Source organism: Gasterosteus aculeatus, chromosome 6 (assembly GCF_964276395.1).
Source record: "Gasterosteus aculeatus chromosome 6, fGasAcu3.hap1.1, whole genome shotgun sequence".
NCBI classification, from domain to species: domain Eukaryota; kingdom Metazoa; phylum Chordata; class Actinopteri; order Perciformes; family Gasterosteidae; genus Gasterosteus; species Gasterosteus aculeatus.
The window spans coordinates 16,554,654-16,571,988 of NC_135693.1; the positions used below are offsets into that span (position 1 = coordinate 16,554,654).

A 17,335-nucleotide genomic window follows, 5' to 3' on the forward strand; every position below is an offset into this window, starting at 1 on the left:
TGTGGTTATAATCTACAGCCCTCATTTAGCTAGCAGGTCTCACGCTGATCTTTGGTTCTAATCTGGGTAGTGAGAGTTAATGGGGATTAACTAGCATGTGTTCTCGTTTGTACTGTGGCACAAACAGATCAAGTCGATTCCGGGCTCAGAAATGTGTACAAATAGTTCTCCCCTTAGTACCGCAATACTGGAAAGATCAAAAACCACTTGGATTTGAGATAATCAGAAAAATTATTTTGTGGATATAATTGCCAGAGCAGTAAATTACTACAACAAAAGGCCAGATTTACAAATTCAATGTCAGGGTCACATTTAATTTCAAAACTTATCAAATGAATTCATACAAATGTTAAGAATGGATAGTGGTAGTAAATGCACTTGGTACAAATTCGTCGGAGGAGGAGGGACAAAACAGTCAAATATTTGGGTGACACTAACAGGAGGAGAGACAATTCGCTGGACTCCTGGAAAGCACATTATTGGCAATAATATTGTTACAGCGCTCCGTTCCTGCTGCTCACGTCTGTGCGATATGGCATTGTGGTTAACGGGACTCCTCCCCTTCCTGGGTGAAAATTCTCAAACCTGCGGAAAAACCACCACGTAACAGGCCAAAGATCAACTGGAGATCAAAGCTCTCGGCACCTTGAGTCCCCCTCCACCACCACCTTTCAACCGGTAGCAGCACTGCACAGCTCCGACATGGAGGGTCGCTCCCAGTTTCTGAACTCAACTCTGACCCTGAGAGTCTTAAACAAGTGTGGGCTGAATTTACTCCGGCGTGTCACCCAGCTGAAACAAACTGAAACGTGTGCATCGCGAAGAGGCCGCTAGAAAATACAAAACTCCAGTCATCCTCAGAACGTTGGCTGCAAAAATGACTTTACTGCAGTTTTAATACGTTAAAACCAGCATTTGCAACTTCTCTGCATTTTACATTGAACCAAATGGACTGGACCGAGAGGGTGAACAGGAACCCCCACCCTTTGTGCAACAACAAAGAAAATAATACACAAGTAGGTAGGTCTCGCTCTCCCCTTTGAAAATCAGGTCAGGGAAAATGATTTAAAAAAAAAAAAAAAAAAAAAACATCTGTACAGTACTTTTGAACAAAGTCATGAAATACAGGATTTCTGGCATACGCACTCCTGTGTGTGAGATGCCGTGTGTGTTTTATGTGTGTGCCACGGCCATATTGGCACCATGGCTTTCGTAGGTTTGAGTCCTGCTCCTCCTCTGGAAGTTTTTATTTCATCCTGGTACATTTGTGACCCCCCCCCTTGTCTTTCAACATTTCATTGGTTGCCTACATCCCCTCGATCCCCGACAAAAGCCAACAGTTCTGTGACGGGGCAGCGAACGCTGCTTCAGCCAGTCAAGCTTTCTATCACTACGGCGGCTAGTCCGGCTAGCCTGACTGGCCCGATGAACCGCTGGTACACTGGCTGGTTGTGGTCCGGTTTCCTCATCCTTTGCAGCTCACTGGTTTGGCTTGGATATGGATGGAAGGGAGAGTCCAAATGAGGACACACGAGGGTTCCTGTAGTACCGTAGCTTCCTTGCTCCTGTTGCTACAGCAACAGAGCTGGGAACCGCCGTGGCATCGTTACGTCCACCGAAGCCCCTCTGGTCGGTACGGAGGAGGTCAGAACTGGGAGAGCAGGAGAGTGTTACGAAAGAGGAGCAGTGAGCTTGCAAAGAGTCTGAGTTTCCCTCTCAGGAGGAGAAAAGAAAAAAAAAAAAAAGGATTTGGGGATCTGCCACAGGAGGCCGTTATAAAAAGAGGTAAAAACAGGCTGAAGGAACAGACTGACTGGTCTTTTATTTCAAGAAAAACTCCCTCCATCCAGGGCCGGGGGAGGTGGGAGCTCCTCTCTGCCCGTCTTTGAGACAGACAGGTGGCTGAGGCAGGCCAGGGACCAATGAGACGACCAGAGGAGGGAGGATGGGAGGGACTCAAGTCTCCGCTCCCACTGCAACCGAACGGAGGGCAATTCGCCTTAAGAGCTCAGGCGGGGCCGCTTCCTCGGAGATTGCTCTTCCTCCTCCTCGTCTTCTTCCTCGTCCTCGTCGTCAGGGTAGTCCACCAAACCGACCATAGCCGTCTAGTAGAAGCAAGGAGAGAAACAATAATGGAGAGAGAAGTCAGAATAATAATAATAATAATGAAATTGAAGATCCCTGTTGAGTGCTGCAGTTAGTTGCTTGCTCATTACCTTCACTGCTGGCGTGGCCGGGAGAGCAACGGTCTTGACAGAGGAAGTGGAACTGTTGTTGGGGGTGAGGGCCGGCGAGGCAGGTGGAATCACAGCAGCTTTCCCGTTGTTGGCACCGTTGGAGCCGTTGGCAGCTCCTGCAGCGCATTTTGAATATCAAAATGTTAACAAAAAAGGTGTTGCATTCTGGGTTAGGGACACTCTACCCGCAGCAGCTTACCTTTTTTGGCCTCCATGTACTTTCCGTAGCTGTCGGAGAGCTCTTCCTCCATCCGGCTCTTCTCCACGGCCTCGCCATCGTCGTCATCGTCGTCGTCGTTGAACCACAGCTCCTCATCCTCGTCCAACGGCCGCGCGTCTCTACGATATCTGCGTGGTAACGGTTTACTCAATGAGGTACAGTTATCCACAGGAACAAAAGGCTGAGCTACAATGAGCTGCCTTCGCTCCATGAAGTTAGCAGTGGGAACTGAGAGCAGTGTACCGACCTGAGTCTCTGACTCTGCCGGTCCTTCTCCTGCTCGTACCGGCCTTTCAGGCCCTTGAAGGTCTGGACGTACTCGATGGATTCAAGTGCTTTGTAGAAGTTATCCACAATGTGAGCTATGAGAGACTTGACGTCCTCCTGGAAAGAGACAAAGTGGTGGCGAAAAAGAAAAAGAAACGTCACACATGATGCTCTTTCAGTGCTACGAACACATTTGTTGCGTGACTCACCACTTTGATGAACTCAAAGAGCTCTATGATGGCCGAGTTGAGGAGGTTGTATCGGGTGCCGTTGTCCAGCAGGGCATTAATGACGGGCTCAAACAGGTTCCCTTTGATGATGTAGCGGTTGTAGTACTCGTCCTTCAGACCAATGATCCGGCGCATGAAACGCAGGGCACCTTGGGTAAGAGCAGACAGCTTAGTCACAATGGGAGAGGGTGATTGGAAAAAGTTCATCCATGACGTAGGACAACCGATGGAACTTCTAGAGAAGGAAAAGAAGAGCAGCAGAACGGTGTGTGTGAACTTACAAAGAGCGAGGAAGGTGTGTTTTGAGTTCATGAGCACCAGCACTCTCCTGAGCAGATCTTTGTTCATAATGTAGGTCTTGATGTGATAGGTGTGGTGCTCCACACAGAAGGTCAGGAGCTCCAGGATCAGCGCCAGCAGCTGAGCTGTCTGGAAGTTGTCTAGGTGAAATAAAATGCAATGAGCAATGAAACCTTTCCAAAACCCACTTGAAGCACTGGACTATGCTTTGGAGTTCCTACACAAACACAAGCCTGGTCATTAATAACTATTACATTTTAAATGATACAATTATGATGTGAAAGCTGGGATTTATTAACGAAATCACCGCTATTTTATTATTTAAGCCATTATGGAGCCTTTCTAGTGACTAAAACCGAATTGCAAAAGTTACTTAAAATGTGTGCCAAGACAAACAATGTCCAGTCGCGGTTTTTGACCTTTGGGCGGTTGATGTCAAAATTAACAACACTCACCTGGACAGACTGGTTTGATCTTAGTGGATCCCTCCTGCAGATCTGAAAGGCCACGACACAGAGTGAATCAGTTACATGCCGTTTATCTTAGTCAGAGAGACTCTGGTTTATGCCAGGTCGCTGTCAACGGCTCACCTTTGGAGTTGTTGTCATGCGCCGTGTTGGCCAGCAGAGGAGCAGTCAGGACGTGCATGCAGTACTTGTAGAAGAAACTCAGAAATTCAGTCTTCTCCGTTTTCTGTAAGGAAACAGAGTGAGATTTGATAAGAGCAGTAGATGAGTGCAACTTGTCGGCATGCCTCCGGTTGTCCGGGGCAGAATGACTGTGGGAAATATAACGAGTCTAGCCGTTGACACGTGGTTCCATTGCCAGCCGCCATTAGAACGCTAGTGTGTGTGGGGGGGTTCTGCTTACATTGGTGGAAGCCAGCATGTTCTCGGGGTCGATGAGCGTCCTGAGCAGACCCATCAGCTGGACAGCCCCGCCTAACTCTGGGTCGGAGTCACAAATCATCTGCTTGATCACTACATTTATAAGCAGAACATCCTGTGGACAAAAGAAAAACACAGCAGAATATAGTTAAAATGATGCATGTTTAATCTGATGGTGTATTAGAATTAAAAGAAGTTTAAAAGATACGGTGTGACACAATATGCAACACGTACACTACCAAAAAATAACATTCTAAAGATTTAGGTACTATACAATGTAGGATTTACTTATCAAAGTTGAAGAAAAATGTTTTTTTAGAATTTAATTTCTCTGGCAGAAAAAATGAACTTTCTAAGTGAAAAGTATGCAGCAAAGCTATAAAAATGTGAGGGACACACTGTACAAGCTTGTGTTTGGAAATCACTCCGCATCCTATATTTCATACAAATAAATCAACCTGGGGACAGTACATGATTACATGAAGCGGTCGAGATGCTTACGTCGTCCGTCTGCTGCGGTTCCTGCATGACAAACTCCCTGACCATGGAGGGGCTGAATTCCACCAGGTAAGAGAAGATGTCTGTAGCTGCTGCCCTCACCTGCAGGTCATCCATTCCCTGAACAAGAGCGGGACAGTTAAAGACCACAACAAAGAGGGCATTGTGCGCAGTAATATGTTTCCACAGTTCGAGGATTCACAGGCAAATAATTAAAACAGAGTGTGATGAACCTCGGCCAGAACATACCATGACTATTTCGAGAGCAGGTAAAATGCCGAGATTGGCCAGAGTTTTGAAGAAAGCATCCCGGTTCTGTGGCTGCAACGTTTGTGAAAAAGCACAGAATTCCTTCACAAAGTTCACCTGAAATTTAGAGGGGGAAAAAAAAAAAGATGCAACAATTGATCAGACAATTCTTTTATATTATACACTAGCAAGATCATTTTTTTAGTCCTAACCTCAGAGACACACAAGACTGTTTGACTTACGAGCTCTCTCCTTTTACAGTCTTCTGTGGCTTCATCTGTGAGCTGTGCAAAGACCTCCGTTAGGAACTTCTCGTCCTCCTGCGGCAAATGAAAAAGGCGTTTAAAAAGCAAGCCGCTGAAATAATAAGGCTAAAAAAAAAATACAAAACTTATACTTTGATCGTTTGATTATAGATTATCATCAACCATTAACAAAAGAAATGTGGGAAAAAAAGTGAACCATTTCTAAAACATTGAGGGAATCCATGATTTTTAAACCTCTCATTAGCCCTAAAATACATCATGGTAGGATGTAGAAATGAGATGGCTGCAAAATAAGACCCTGATTACATCATAGAAAGGTATTGTACAAATTGTAAACACCTGACTTAAACATAGAAAATCCATGTACATGTAATAAAATAGATCTTAACACCTTTCAAAAAATATTTTTATTCTTTCTTATTTTAATAACTGCCACAGGACAAAACTCAATGCACGCGCACACGCACACACACACACCCACACACACACACACCCCCCCCCCCCCTTTGGTTCCTTACCTGCAACATACTGACAATCTCCACTTTGTTGAAGAAGATGAAGGACGTGAGCGTGGACAGGAAGTTCTCCTCAAAAACAGATGGCGTGGGCAGGATGATGTCCTGGATGTACTGCACCCGGTAGGTTTGGTGGATCTTCTGCCGCAGCTCAGAGTCTGTGATGGGGATCACCTCCTTAAACTTAGCTGTCTTGGTCAAGAATTCCCGGTGTCGTTTGGGCTGAACCAGCGCGGGGTCATACTCCAGGCAGCCCACCACATCCATGATACAGTCATCAGAGAACATCACCTCAAAGAGGGCCGCTTTATTGAGGAACAAGACACCGCGGACAATCTCATAGAGGTGATGTAGACCTTCCCTGTTGTCAAGGTCCTCGCATACCCTGAAGAGACCCAGGAGTTTCTTGATGTAGCCCTCACTCATCAGGGCCAGGGCCAGTTTTTCCCTCCTGATGGGCGAAGACAGGACAGAGGTAACCAGGTCAGCAATCTCCTCCAGTCGGCTGAGCTCACAAGGAGGGAGCTCCACCAGGTGGCTTGTCTCCGGAATCTCCTCGAAGCGCTCCTCTTCAGACTCATCAATGGGGTCCTGGGTGATGTCCAGGGTAGGGTCTTTGCCTTGAACCTGGGAGAAATGAAGGGAATAATTAAACTACACGGATCAATGTACTGCCTCTTGAGTGAATGAAACTCAGCAAACCGGAACCTCTGCCGTTTGTTTACTCCCCAGGAAGGAAATTTGAAAAACAAAAACTGGATTTAAATTACCTGGCAAATCTTCTCCCATATCTCATCGCAGCCAGCCTTTTCCTGGAAACTTAGGGCAAGGTCGTAATTATCTGCTTCCGACCAGACAATCAGTGTGTCCTGGTAGGAGGAAAAAGAAAACATCAAACTGTATACAAAGACTTAGACTTATCTTATTTAAAAGAAACACTCAAGCATTACCAAAATCATGAATACACATAAAAGTTCTAAAGTCTATGACGTCCTTTAAAATGTTACTTTGTCCAGCAGTTCATTTATTAACCCAAACAATGTGACATTCACGTTGCAAATGTATCTCACGGCGCTGACGGTTGTTGGAAATCAAGGGTACTGGTATTGTGACTGGGTTTACACTGGGACCAGATAGTGAATCACCAGTGTCTGCACTGTATCTGAGTAGTAGTGCCTGTCAATCAACAGGACTCAACGTGAAAGTGATTAGATTAAGAAGATGCTGAGGCACTCATGGGCATTGCCTTTTGCAGCTAATCCAGACTCCGATTGTCTATTCTTACCTGTTGTTTCTGATATGCAGTATTCGGGCTTATCTTCGACTCCAGTAGTAGAGATCCTAAAACACAAAGACTTGGGTAACTTTTCATCTCCGAGGCAATGCTCACAACAAAGACAACCCGATGATGTAACGTAACTAATTATTGGAGATTACGGTCAATTAACATGTCCGGCATTCAGAGGGCTTATAACACTAAGTAGCCAATGTGAAACGCTGAATAAAAAAACGTTTTAAAAGGAGTACGCATTCAACTAACAACGGCAGGGATTATTATAGCTAGATTAAAGTTATCCAAATCTTATTATTTTGGGGGGGGGGGGTGATCTTCGCATGGACCTGTAGCGGTTTACTATTCGGAGTTATAGGAAGTTTGTACATTTTAGGCAAGACTTTGAAGGCCCCCATGCTACTGAGATCACCTCGCCTGCTAAACTAACGAGCTTGCTAGCAGCAGCTATTCAATAAATGATTTCCTTTTATCTCAGAGCTTTGCTAATACTGGCCCTGCATACGACTAGGAAACGATAGAATAAAAAGCCTCGGCTAACTCAAGGAAGCAATCCCAGGAATATAACCAAGTACACATAGAGGCAAATTATACAGAACATTGTCCGAACTACCAGAAGTTAGCGCGCTAATGCTAGCCAACGTTACACCAATGAGGCTGTGCTAACTGGTAACTTACCGTCCGATTCGGCCCGAACTAATAATGATATTCCTTTCAGACGTTCAACAAACGTAGACGAAACGTGTCCGGTACCCCGATCGTCCCACTGCCGGTCTTCATTCAGCGTATACACTTTCACCCGCCGCCGTGTGTCCGACATAGTTAACCGAGTCGGAGCTAGCAGGCTAGCGGTCTGCTAACAAGCTATCACCTCACCCCCGTCTGGCGTTTTCCTAGCCTCGACTTGTCAACTTTGTGTCCACCTGCATGTTATAAAACACGCACTCGGTAAAGTTCACAACAGCAGCGAAATGTATCAGTGGATATTTCGTAAACACATTACGTTCACGGTGTGAAACCACTCAACCAGGAGGCCTATTATCACACAGTATTTTTTTTTTTACAAAGAACACAACAACTCCAACGGCCTTCTTGCTAACGTCCACAGACCGCCATCTTGTAATCCGATCTTGTGTTCTTTTTCTTCTTCAACGTCAATCAAGCGCTAACTGCCGCTCGGGGACTCCGCCCCCGAGTGAATTCATCCAATGGCGAAGCCGCAGCCCCTGCAGCGCCCCCTTCAGCTGGGAGAAGGTCATAGCAGCAGAAAGTATCCGCAGACGACTTCACAGTACAGGCAGAGGCGCCAGGAGTTGTTGTATTCATGTGTGTATATTTAAATATAATTATATGTTTAGGTATGAATGTGAAGATATAGCTGGGAATCCAAACCCCCAATTCATTTTAAATGGCTAACATGACGCACAGAATTATTTTTTTTATTTGTAAGTGAAGTTTTCAAACCTCTGGGCCAAGAGAGCAATAATACTCAGTCAGACACACACACACACACACGCACGCGCGCACGCACGCACACGATTTTAATATCACCTCAGTTTATTAACACCCCGAATGCTGCAGTAAGTGCTGTAGTTCCTCCATCCAAAGTGAGACATGTCTCATAGAACTGGCAATGTTCAGTGAACAGATGCATTAAACTAGCTTAATTAATTGTATAAAAATATTCACCCCATGGTGATTATATCTTGATGGTGAATATTTTAAAATTGAACTATAAATTCTGCCATCACGCAAGTCATCAATTGGGGCACGAGATCCAGACACCGCCTCTCTTGACGTGAGCATTTCCTAATTTCCTAAGACTTGCACACCCCGTGGTAATTAGGCATATTTATTTGTTGGTATCTCAATGTTGGGCTGCATTGTTGTGAATTTTAACACTGCAAAGCAACCAGTACTTTCCTAATTTGCAGATGACGCCCAAATACTCTAAATTCAACACATGAGAATTTTCTTTTTAAAACTCTGCATCATGTTTTATATCATGGCCCCGGAAGCTTAGAGGACGCACTTCGACGGCGGACACCAAATATGAGAATCTCATACCACACAAGCGGTAATGACACACGCACGCGTGAATCAGGTGACCATCGATACATTGCAGAGGAAACTGCTCAATACAGTCACTTATAAGTGACGTAAAAAAAAAAAAACGAGTACACTTCGAAATAAAACTTGTCTCCTGCTCAGCGTTCCTTTCCAGCCGGTGGATGTCCACCGATGACGGCAGGACGCGGCTTTGGATCGGCAGCGGTTCATTCCAGTCACATCCATAACCACCGCCGCAGGGGAAACCGTCTCTTGGTTTGCGTGATTTCTCAGCAGAAATGCTTTGCGGCAGAATACGCGCTTATTAAATCCGCTTTGTTAGCAATGCACAGTTAGCCCGTTGGAGTGGCGGGTCACAAATCGGGTGGGGTCGCGTGGCCGTCGCCTGGACCCATGGAGATGCTCTGTTTCTCGCTCATCGTTTTGACAACAGATGCAGCAGGAGACTGAAGCACCTTCCGCGAAATTCTCATCCTGCCGTCCGTCGGGTCCCGTCCGAAATACTTGACCTGTTGGCAAAAGTCCAGTCAGAGACAATCAGCCCAGAATCGAAACACACGGGAGGCGACTTTTGACAAAACAGCCGGCAGCGACACGCACCTGTATCTGCTGTCCCACCTCTAAACCCAGAGCACTCGGATGTCTGATCTAAAAGAGGGAAATACAAAAAGAGGTAACCGATGGTTTCATGTTCAAACACCTCAGGCACACGTTAGGAAACCGGGTCCACTGACCCGTTTGTGGTCCAGCTGTGAGTTGTGCAGCAGAACAGCGCTCATGTTGGGATAAAGTTTCACCATCACACCAATGTCCCTGAAGCACAGCAGGAAAAAACGCTAAAGGTTGGATTCATGCCAAATGACATTCTCCCAGATCACATGTTTAAACTGTAAGAACTGCCAATAACTGATCAAATACTGCAGTTCATTGTTTTACCTTATCTCAATGATGGTGGCAGAGTAGATGGCACCAAACTCCAGCTGCTGCTCTTGCTGCAACAAAAGCAAACATGCATGTTTATGCACATGAATGTACACACAGGTGTATTGCAACAGCCTCGGGTTGAGATCCCGCTGATACAGTGCGGTGAATGTATTTTGTACGATGACTAAAAACGCATCCGAACAGCCCTGGAGACTCACGTCGTCTTTGCAGATTTCACCAATGAAGTCTTGGGCTTCACTCATGGCTCCGGGCGTCGGAGCAAACACAGAGAAAGTCTCCTCGTCCACCTGACTTATTGTCACACCTCAAGAACAACAAATGACAGTCTGTACTACATTCGCAAAGGTATCAGCGCGCCGGTCTGACTTTGACCTTCAAATGACTTGTTACCTGTCTGAGCCTGTAACCTGCGAAGATTGTAGCCGCCTGGACCGACGAAGCGAGCTCGTCTGGAAACGGGCACCCGGACATTTTCTGGATGCAGAAGAGAACCATCGAACATCAGCTCCATACGACGTAAAATGCTCCATAAGTAGAGTTTGCATTTGTTTTGGAATCACAGTATTCATGAGAAATGACGTGCTCTCCTCCAAGTGAAGAGCAAATACTCTGCAGCTTGTTTTGGCCTCCTGTCTTCATTGTATCCAACATGACATTGATACTCATCTAACTCAACGAGTCCTACACACAGAAACACCTTTCAAGCTCACACACACACACACACACACGTTAGAACACAACGCTTACCCACAACAGGTCCATTCTCTTTCCTCGTCTCTCGGGGTTTTGCTGTACATTTGTTCATGATGCCCAAGATCTCCTTCTTTGCCACTGGAGCACAGTATTAAAACAAAGTCCATAAAGCTGAAAACATGTTCCCAGGTATTTATTTAGGTGAAATGTTTTGCTCACCTGTGGCCTGTTGGATAGCCTCCATGACCACCTTGAGAGGCAAACCTGGGATCTTCACGTCGGCCTGGGGGTTGAATAAGTGTAAAAGATGAACCAAAAAGGACGATAGCAGCATTAACAGCTCAACAAGTTCATTGTATTCATACATCACGATACCACTAGCATTAAATACATTTATTTAGTTTTCAGCGACTGAGCCCAAAACGGGGTTTTTTAAGCCATTGTTCCGTTAGAAGACCTGTTACCTGTAACGCAGTGATGCCTTTGCTTGTTCCTGCCAATTTGAAGTCCATGTCTCCAAGGTAGTCCTCTATTCCCTGGTTAGGAAGCAATAGTTAGCTCACATTCAACATGTCCCATGCCATTTAGTGAGAATGTTTTAAAAAGGTATGTCCTGTTTAAACAAACTCTTTCTTCCTGTTCTACATGTTTGGTCACACTTCATACGTACCAGAATGTCGGTGAGTAATCTGTAGTCCAGGATGTCGGTGGGCTTCTCCGGGTCGGCCTTGGAGATGAGGCCGATTGCTACACCTGCCACAGCAGAAGAGATGGGAACACCTGGGAGACACAGATGCAGGTATGTTAGGTACATTTTAGCACCAAAAACAAAACGCCTCACTGTGTGAATAAAAACAAGGAACCTAATCCAGCGACCCAATCATATTAATCCATCTTCAATCTGTATCAGAGGAGCATAATGAGAATTCTTAAAACATCGTTTTGAATTGTAATTTGCTGCCGCAGTGCTAATCTCTGATATCATACAATCATTGACTTTGAATGCAACATCAATTTAATTTAAATGTATTAATTTAGGATAGAATGATCTGGTTTATCGAGTTGTGTTGGTAGCATCAGCATATTTTCAAGATAATAAATATGAATATTTATATTAGCTGTAGAAGAGCTCGTACCTGCATCCATTAGAGCGAGGCTGCCTCCACACGCTGAAGCCATTGAGGAAGATCCTGAGGGGGAGATAAAGAAGATGAAGAGGCTCCTGTCCGAGGTATCCTGCCTATCCTGATATCCTCTCCTCTTCACAAACGTTGTCCCAACACTCACCGTTTGACTCCAGCACCTCAGCAGTGACCCGGATAGTGAAAGGGAAGTCTTTCGGAATGACGGGTCTCAGAGCTTTCTCAGCCAGGGCCCCTGAACGTGAACAAACACACACACACACACACACACACTAACATGAGCAAACACACACACACACAAGCATGTCTTCGTCCAGATGACTCTGTGGTCGGCGCACCCTGAAGACGACGAGGAGAAGGAACTTTAACACAAACCATGTCCCAGCTCCCTCCTGTTGATGCCTCCCATCTTCCCAATCTCATTGGTTGCATACGGAGGGAACTGAAATCAAAAGGCAAAGTTGATTTTTAAGTCACAATGAACCGGAAGTTATAGCGTTGATTTACAGAAGATTACAATTTAACATTGTCAGATAGGTGCACAATATAAGCATGGGGGATACTCCTTAACCTCCTCTTTAAGTTCACTGAAGAATATTAAACTAGCCATTGATTCTGCTTTGTTTTTAAGGATTTGACTCACCTCATAATGAAGCATGAAGTTTTTGGATTTGACGCCGCTGCAGAGACAAAAGGATTGAAAGACAAGGGTTAAATTGTCTTGAATCTTCAATCGTAATTTAGTCTGCAACATTGAATGAAACCCTGTAGTCAATGACATTCAGATACAGACATGAGTGACAGCTTTACCTCAAAGCCGTGGTGATAATATCTGCTTTGACACTGGATTCCAGGGAGTCAAATGTGACACTGCTGAGGACCTATAAAAAAGAAAAAAGGAGGACCAAGCCTTCTTTGAGGCTTCACCACAGTAAAAATAAAATTCCAGACCCTTACTGATCCTCCTCCTCCTGCTGCTGCTGCTTTTGCATTCATTACCAAACCCAGTATTTTATCTTTAACAGCGGCAGGAAACACGGCAAATTGGAACGCAATCGGATTCTCCTTTCAACAAAGTGTAAATGTCAAAAATCGAGCTTCTTCTTTGCGCTGTTCCTACCTGTGTTTGTCCTCTCTGGAACAGAGCGGAGCCATGCAGCGGTTTAAAGAGGTCCACGTCGCAGGAGATGTTCCTCAAAGCAGTCAGCTCCCTCCCATCACATCTACAACACCGCAAATAAATAAAAAATAACTAAAAGAAATCCAGTCACAAAGGCAAGACAAAATTCTGTATGTGAAGGTCACCGTTGACGGGACTTACCTCTTGTACTCATTTAAAACTAAACTGCGGAAGACTTCTTTGCTCACAGTGTTGAAGGATTCAATGATTTCAAAGTGCTCCGCCTGAGGGAATCTTTCTACACACGGAGGGCATTATATTACATTAATGACATCAGTTACAGATTTAAGTACATACGTGTTGTGTGAAGGGGGTTGTAACACAAACATGAAGATGAACTACCTTTCAGGTCCTCTTCAGCTTCTAGTCGGACTTTGTTGACTGCTTCGTCTCTTGAAATCTAAAACAAGGTCGTGATGAGATCATTCCGTAAACTATTCCGGAGATACGGAACATAAACATGGTCATATCTCAGAGCAGAAAAACATCGGCGATTCGAGCCGCTTTTAAATCAAGTAAAGAAACAGGGAAGCGACAGACGAGCGACAGACTTCACCTTATCGTGAGAGTAATCGGTGAAAACCGCATAGATCTTCTTGGAGACTGATCTGAGAGGATGAAAAAAGGAAAAGTAAGTTATTACTAACATCTAAAAATATACAAAACAGATGAACACATTACTGCATGACGTCTGACGGTTTCATCTACAGACAACTTAAAATAATTTCCTTTTGGAAATGACGTTGAGTTTCGTCTTACTGCCGAAGGTGCTCCACCATGTCAGTCGGGGCAGAGAAGATCCGGACCGGGGTGCGCTTGGTGATCTTCTGTTCTCGCGCCAGCTGCTGGATGGCCAGGATGATCTGCTGGGTGTGTTTGACTCCCACCTTCACCGCATGGCAAAAGTCCTGCTGCAGCACGTTCTCAGCTGACGCCTCAATCATCACTGGCCAACAGAGAGTCACATCCGACCAGAGTCACATGATCGTCAGATGAACAGCGCTTTACACAAGCCACAAATCTCCGTCCCTCGCTGCCTCTGTCTTCCGCTCTCCCTCCCTCGTTTTTGTAATATTCTACCGGGAATCGGAAGCAGCTGACTCTAAATAACTTCCTGGTGTGAACAGATTCATAAGCAGCTAGTAGTTTATAGCATTACAGCATGTTCAAGCTAACAAACAAATTCTAGATGACCATCCAATAGATGATGTGTGTGATTGTGAGTCTTTAAAAGATTCATCAGTCTGCTGTGACTTGTACAGTTTTTTTTAACCAACTTACCCACTTGACTGCTGGGAGCTCCTGCCACTATGAGGTTAAGACTACTGGACGTCATCTCCGCCCTGGTGGGGTTGATCACCATTTGCCCATCCACCATGCCCACCCGCACAGCACCTGCATAAACACACAAGGAGTTTCAAGCTAGATTTAAAAAAAAATGCAAAGGAGACTTACGAGGAACTGAAGTGAAAACAGGAATTAAAAAGCGGAGGAAATCCTGTGAAAAGGATTAAATATGTTGCGTGTTCCTCACCTATGGGTCCATGCCAGGGGATGTCGGACAGGGACAGAGCAGCAGAAGCTATAACAAGAGAAAATATTGCTTAGGCTAAAGATGGAAAACCTCGGTGGAAAACATGCGTGCGTGAGATTTAACTAACCTGCATTTATAGCCAGCACATCTGGATCATTGACACCGTCAACTGCCAGCAGGTTACAAAGGACCTTGAGGAGACATAAACACACACGCAAAACATTGGAGGAAGATACGCATCAAGATCATCGGTGTTCAAAAAGAAAAAGTGTGCTAAAGTGTCACCACAGCGGTGAAAAAGTGCAACTCAGCTGACCTGCGTATCGTAAAAGTAGCCGTGAGGAAACAGCGGTCTGATCGCCCTGTCTGAGCAACAGACACAAGAGGAAAGTTTAACGTTGGCTTCAGTCAAAGAGCACAAGGCAACGTCAGCACACAGATGCACGTCAAAAGACACGTTCTTATCGACTCACCGATGAGTCTGCTGGTGAGGATCTCGTTGTCAGTGGTGCCCATCTCTCTCCTCAAATAGTTGGTGGGGATTCGCCCGGCAGCAGCTGCCTTCTGTCTGTAGTCCACCTGTCAATCAGATGTGGACATTCACTCACAAATATATAATATCGCAGTCTATAAACAAAGACGTGGCGGCCATTTCACTGTAACGTTAGAGAACATACCACAAGAGGCATGAACTGCGACGGAGAAGGTTTGGTTTTGCTCACGGCAGTCACCATCACAGAGGTATCTCCCAGCTTCAGAAAGAGAACAAGATCACATAAATAAATCCCATATAGGATCAAAAATCTTGAATTGACCAGTAAAGATCTCCCATGATGTCTCAACATACAGTATAAAAAAAGTTTATAACTGGGAAAGGTTACGTCAGATATTTTTCTTTTTGGAAGATTCCCCATTTAGTAAATATTTTTGATTCTGTTAATTATTTTAGAATCAGAGCAAGTTAATTTATAGGATTATAAATGCTGTTCAGAAACATATGAGGAGCAAAGAACCTGATGGTATAACTAGTAGATAAATAGAATAAATGGTATGAGATGAAAGGTAAAGTGCAACGACGATATTATGAAGAATATGGATCAGAAAAGATGTCCAACCTCCAGGCGCAGCCAATTCATGCACGTGGATTGTTCTTTACCTGCACCACCGCAGATCCATCGGCGAATCTAGCGAACCTCCCCGAAGAGATCTCAAGTTTCCTACAACCAAAATGAAACACATCATGATCACGGTCACTGGAAGAGAAAGGAAGCCGGGGAAGTCAACTTACTTCTCCCCAAGGTCCACGACCAGTCTTTGTGGATTCGCATGGTTGCTGTAAACACTCTGGTGACATAAACGGACGTGGAGGCGGGCAAAGGAGCGCCCGAGACGGAGTAAATACCTCATATCCCCAGAAACACGAAGACAAAACAGAGGAAAGGACCGGGGTGACAGCCGTTACAGCATAGATGTGCGCATGGGGGCTTCCATGTCAGTTCAGTCACATGTGCGGAAGTGCTTTTCAGAAGCGCTCTTCCTGATTGGACTGACCGCGTTGCGTGTGTGACGTCAAAACCAGAGCCGTATAAACAGCTAGTCGCGTCAACAGAATGTCAAAACGTTTATTTTCCACGCGATTACCACAGACTATTTTGCATTAATTACTACTTGGCGCTGTGACATTTTGTAAGAATGGGTTTCCGAATTCCTATTCAGAGATTAAAGCCAATGTGGATGTGCCTTAAAAACAGATTTATTTTTCTAATAGCCAGCAAAGCTCCTCGAAAAAAATAAATACCTGCTTTAGCAATCTGAAATGCAATGGGAATTTGTTCATTAGTATTAGTATTGTACTATTTTTCTCAAATAAAAAAACAAAAAATGTCAGTATACCCACAGGCAATATAACTAAACGACTTCTAGGAGAAGAAGACATGTTTGGAAGTAGATTGGTGTAAGAGGAAAGGAAGCAGCAGCTTGTGAGCTACAAGTAGACCTTTGTTGTTTATAATCCCCACCGCTAGATGTCAGGATTGCTTCATAAAACTCACCTCTCAGCTTGGAAGAACATAAAGATTCATGTTACTATGGATTCATAATACATTACGCATAGTATGCCATGATTTAGATCATATAGATTAAGGTCATTTAGGTTTATTTTTCAGGAATTTGTGAATCTATTTTCATTACTTTTAACAACGGCTGCCAACTTTCATCCATATCTTATTGACGTTGTCTTAAACTCATCCAACTGTCAAATGTTTCTGAACAACGGACTACCTTCGGTAAATCAGGGACCTTGCTTCTTTTCCAGACGTTACAACCGAAGCCAGACAGCCCTGCAGTCACTCATTGAGCCAACTCACTGACAGTGGGGATGCTGTGGTTGTTATGGCAACAGATGAGTGTTAACAGCATCTCTAACGCACTATGGATTGTCTTCACGCATGCACACACACAAACATGCACAAAGACACACACGCGCTCCAGTTAATTGCAGGGTTTCACTCCCACTAGCTCACACCCACTGAAAAACACAGAACACATTTCCATTATTACCAAGGTCTCTACCAGTGTTTCCTTGTTTCCATGGCTGCGGGACACATTGACATCTCGTTATTACGAGCAGAGCCATGGACTATTAGTGCGTAATGGACCTGTCTTTGCTTTGAGGCAGACTCCAGGGATCATGAACAGCTTAGTGGAGAAGGCTGTGTTTGCGTTTTCTCGAAGAAGCTTTTGCTTCTTATGTAAATGTCAATCGACCAACACAGAAATAAATCTGTGGACTGTCTGTACATCAATTCTTTA

At 44.7% G+C, this 17,335-nt stretch overlaps 2 protein-coding genes across 2 annotated transcripts; both read right to left on the minus strand.

The window, feature by feature from the left end:
• Window positions 1-293: 293 nt before the first annotated feature.
• On the minus strand, window positions 294-8,253 carry ppp4r3b (protein phosphatase 4, regulatory subunit 3B). Its single transcript, XM_040178858.2, has 16 exons — window positions 7,639-8,253; window positions 6,955-7,010; window positions 6,440-6,538; window positions 5,673-6,296; window positions 5,131-5,208; window positions 4,889-5,005; window positions 4,643-4,759; window positions 4,125-4,256; window positions 3,845-3,947; window positions 3,710-3,751; window positions 3,236-3,394; window positions 2,934-3,103; window positions 2,705-2,841; window positions 2,437-2,585; window positions 2,217-2,353; window positions 294-2,105 (listed from the first exon to the last, which is right to left on the minus strand). The coding sequence occupies exons 1-16, from the start codon at window positions 7,778-7,780 to the stop codon at window positions 2,001-2,003; spliced, it is 2,367 nt and encodes a 788-aa protein (XP_040034792.1). The 5' UTR covers window positions 7,781-8,253; the 3' UTR covers window positions 294-2,000.
• A 130-nt stretch (window positions 8,254-8,383) lies between these two features.
• pnpt1 (polyribonucleotide nucleotidyltransferase 1) lies at window positions 8,384-16,086 on the minus strand. The gene is made up of 28 exons (XM_040178860.2): window positions 15,813-16,086; window positions 15,681-15,741; window positions 15,202-15,276; window positions 14,998-15,103; window positions 14,841-14,890; window positions 14,652-14,715; window positions 14,525-14,572; window positions 14,272-14,385; window positions 13,750-13,936; window positions 13,547-13,598; window positions 13,333-13,390; window positions 13,132-13,228; window positions 12,931-13,033; window positions 12,621-12,691; window positions 12,454-12,490; window positions 12,186-12,252; window positions 11,956-12,045; window positions 11,805-11,858; window positions 11,339-11,448; window positions 11,133-11,204; window positions 10,888-10,951; window positions 10,723-10,806; window positions 10,366-10,449; window positions 10,173-10,279; window positions 9,967-10,022; window positions 9,765-9,843; window positions 9,631-9,678; window positions 8,384-9,539 (listed from the first exon to the last, which is right to left on the minus strand). Exons 1-28 carry the CDS (start codon window positions 15,929-15,931, stop codon window positions 9,384-9,386), a joined length of 2,313 nt encoding a protein of 770 aa, XP_040034794.2. The 5' UTR covers window positions 15,932-16,086; the 3' UTR covers window positions 8,384-9,383.
• Between the last annotated feature and the right edge of the window lie 1,249 nt (window positions 16,087-17,335).

What these genes read in the sequence shown, in the direction of transcription:
- ppp4r3b (XM_040178858.2), bottom strand. Translation starts at nt 7,780, where the DNA reads ATGTCGGACACACGGCGGCGGGTGAAAGTGTATACGCTGAATGAAGAC. An exon ending in AACCGCAGCAGACGGACGAC is followed by an intron (nt 4,257 to 4,642) that starts GTAAGCATCTCG and finishes TTTTGTCCACAG; the next exon opens with GATGTTCTGCTTATAAATGT. An exon ending in GTACATGGAGGCCAAAAAAG is followed by an intron (nt 2,354 to 2,436) that starts GTAAGCTGCTGC and finishes AATGCGCTGCAG; the next exon opens with GAGCTGCCAACGGCTCCAAC.
- pnpt1 (XM_040178860.2), bottom strand. Translation starts at nt 15,931, where the DNA reads ATGAGGTATTTACTCCGTCTCGGGCGCTCCTTTGCCCGCCTCCACGTC. An exon ending in TGAGGTGCTGGAGTCAAACG is followed by an intron (nt 11,859 to 11,955) that starts GTGAGTGTTGGG and finishes TCTCCCCCTCAG; the next exon opens with GATCTTCCTCAATGGCTTCA. An exon ending in AAGGCATCACTGCGTTACAG is followed by an intron (nt 10,952 to 11,132) that starts GTAACAGGTCTT and finishes TTCAACCCCCAG; the next exon opens with GCCGACGTGAAGATCCCAGG.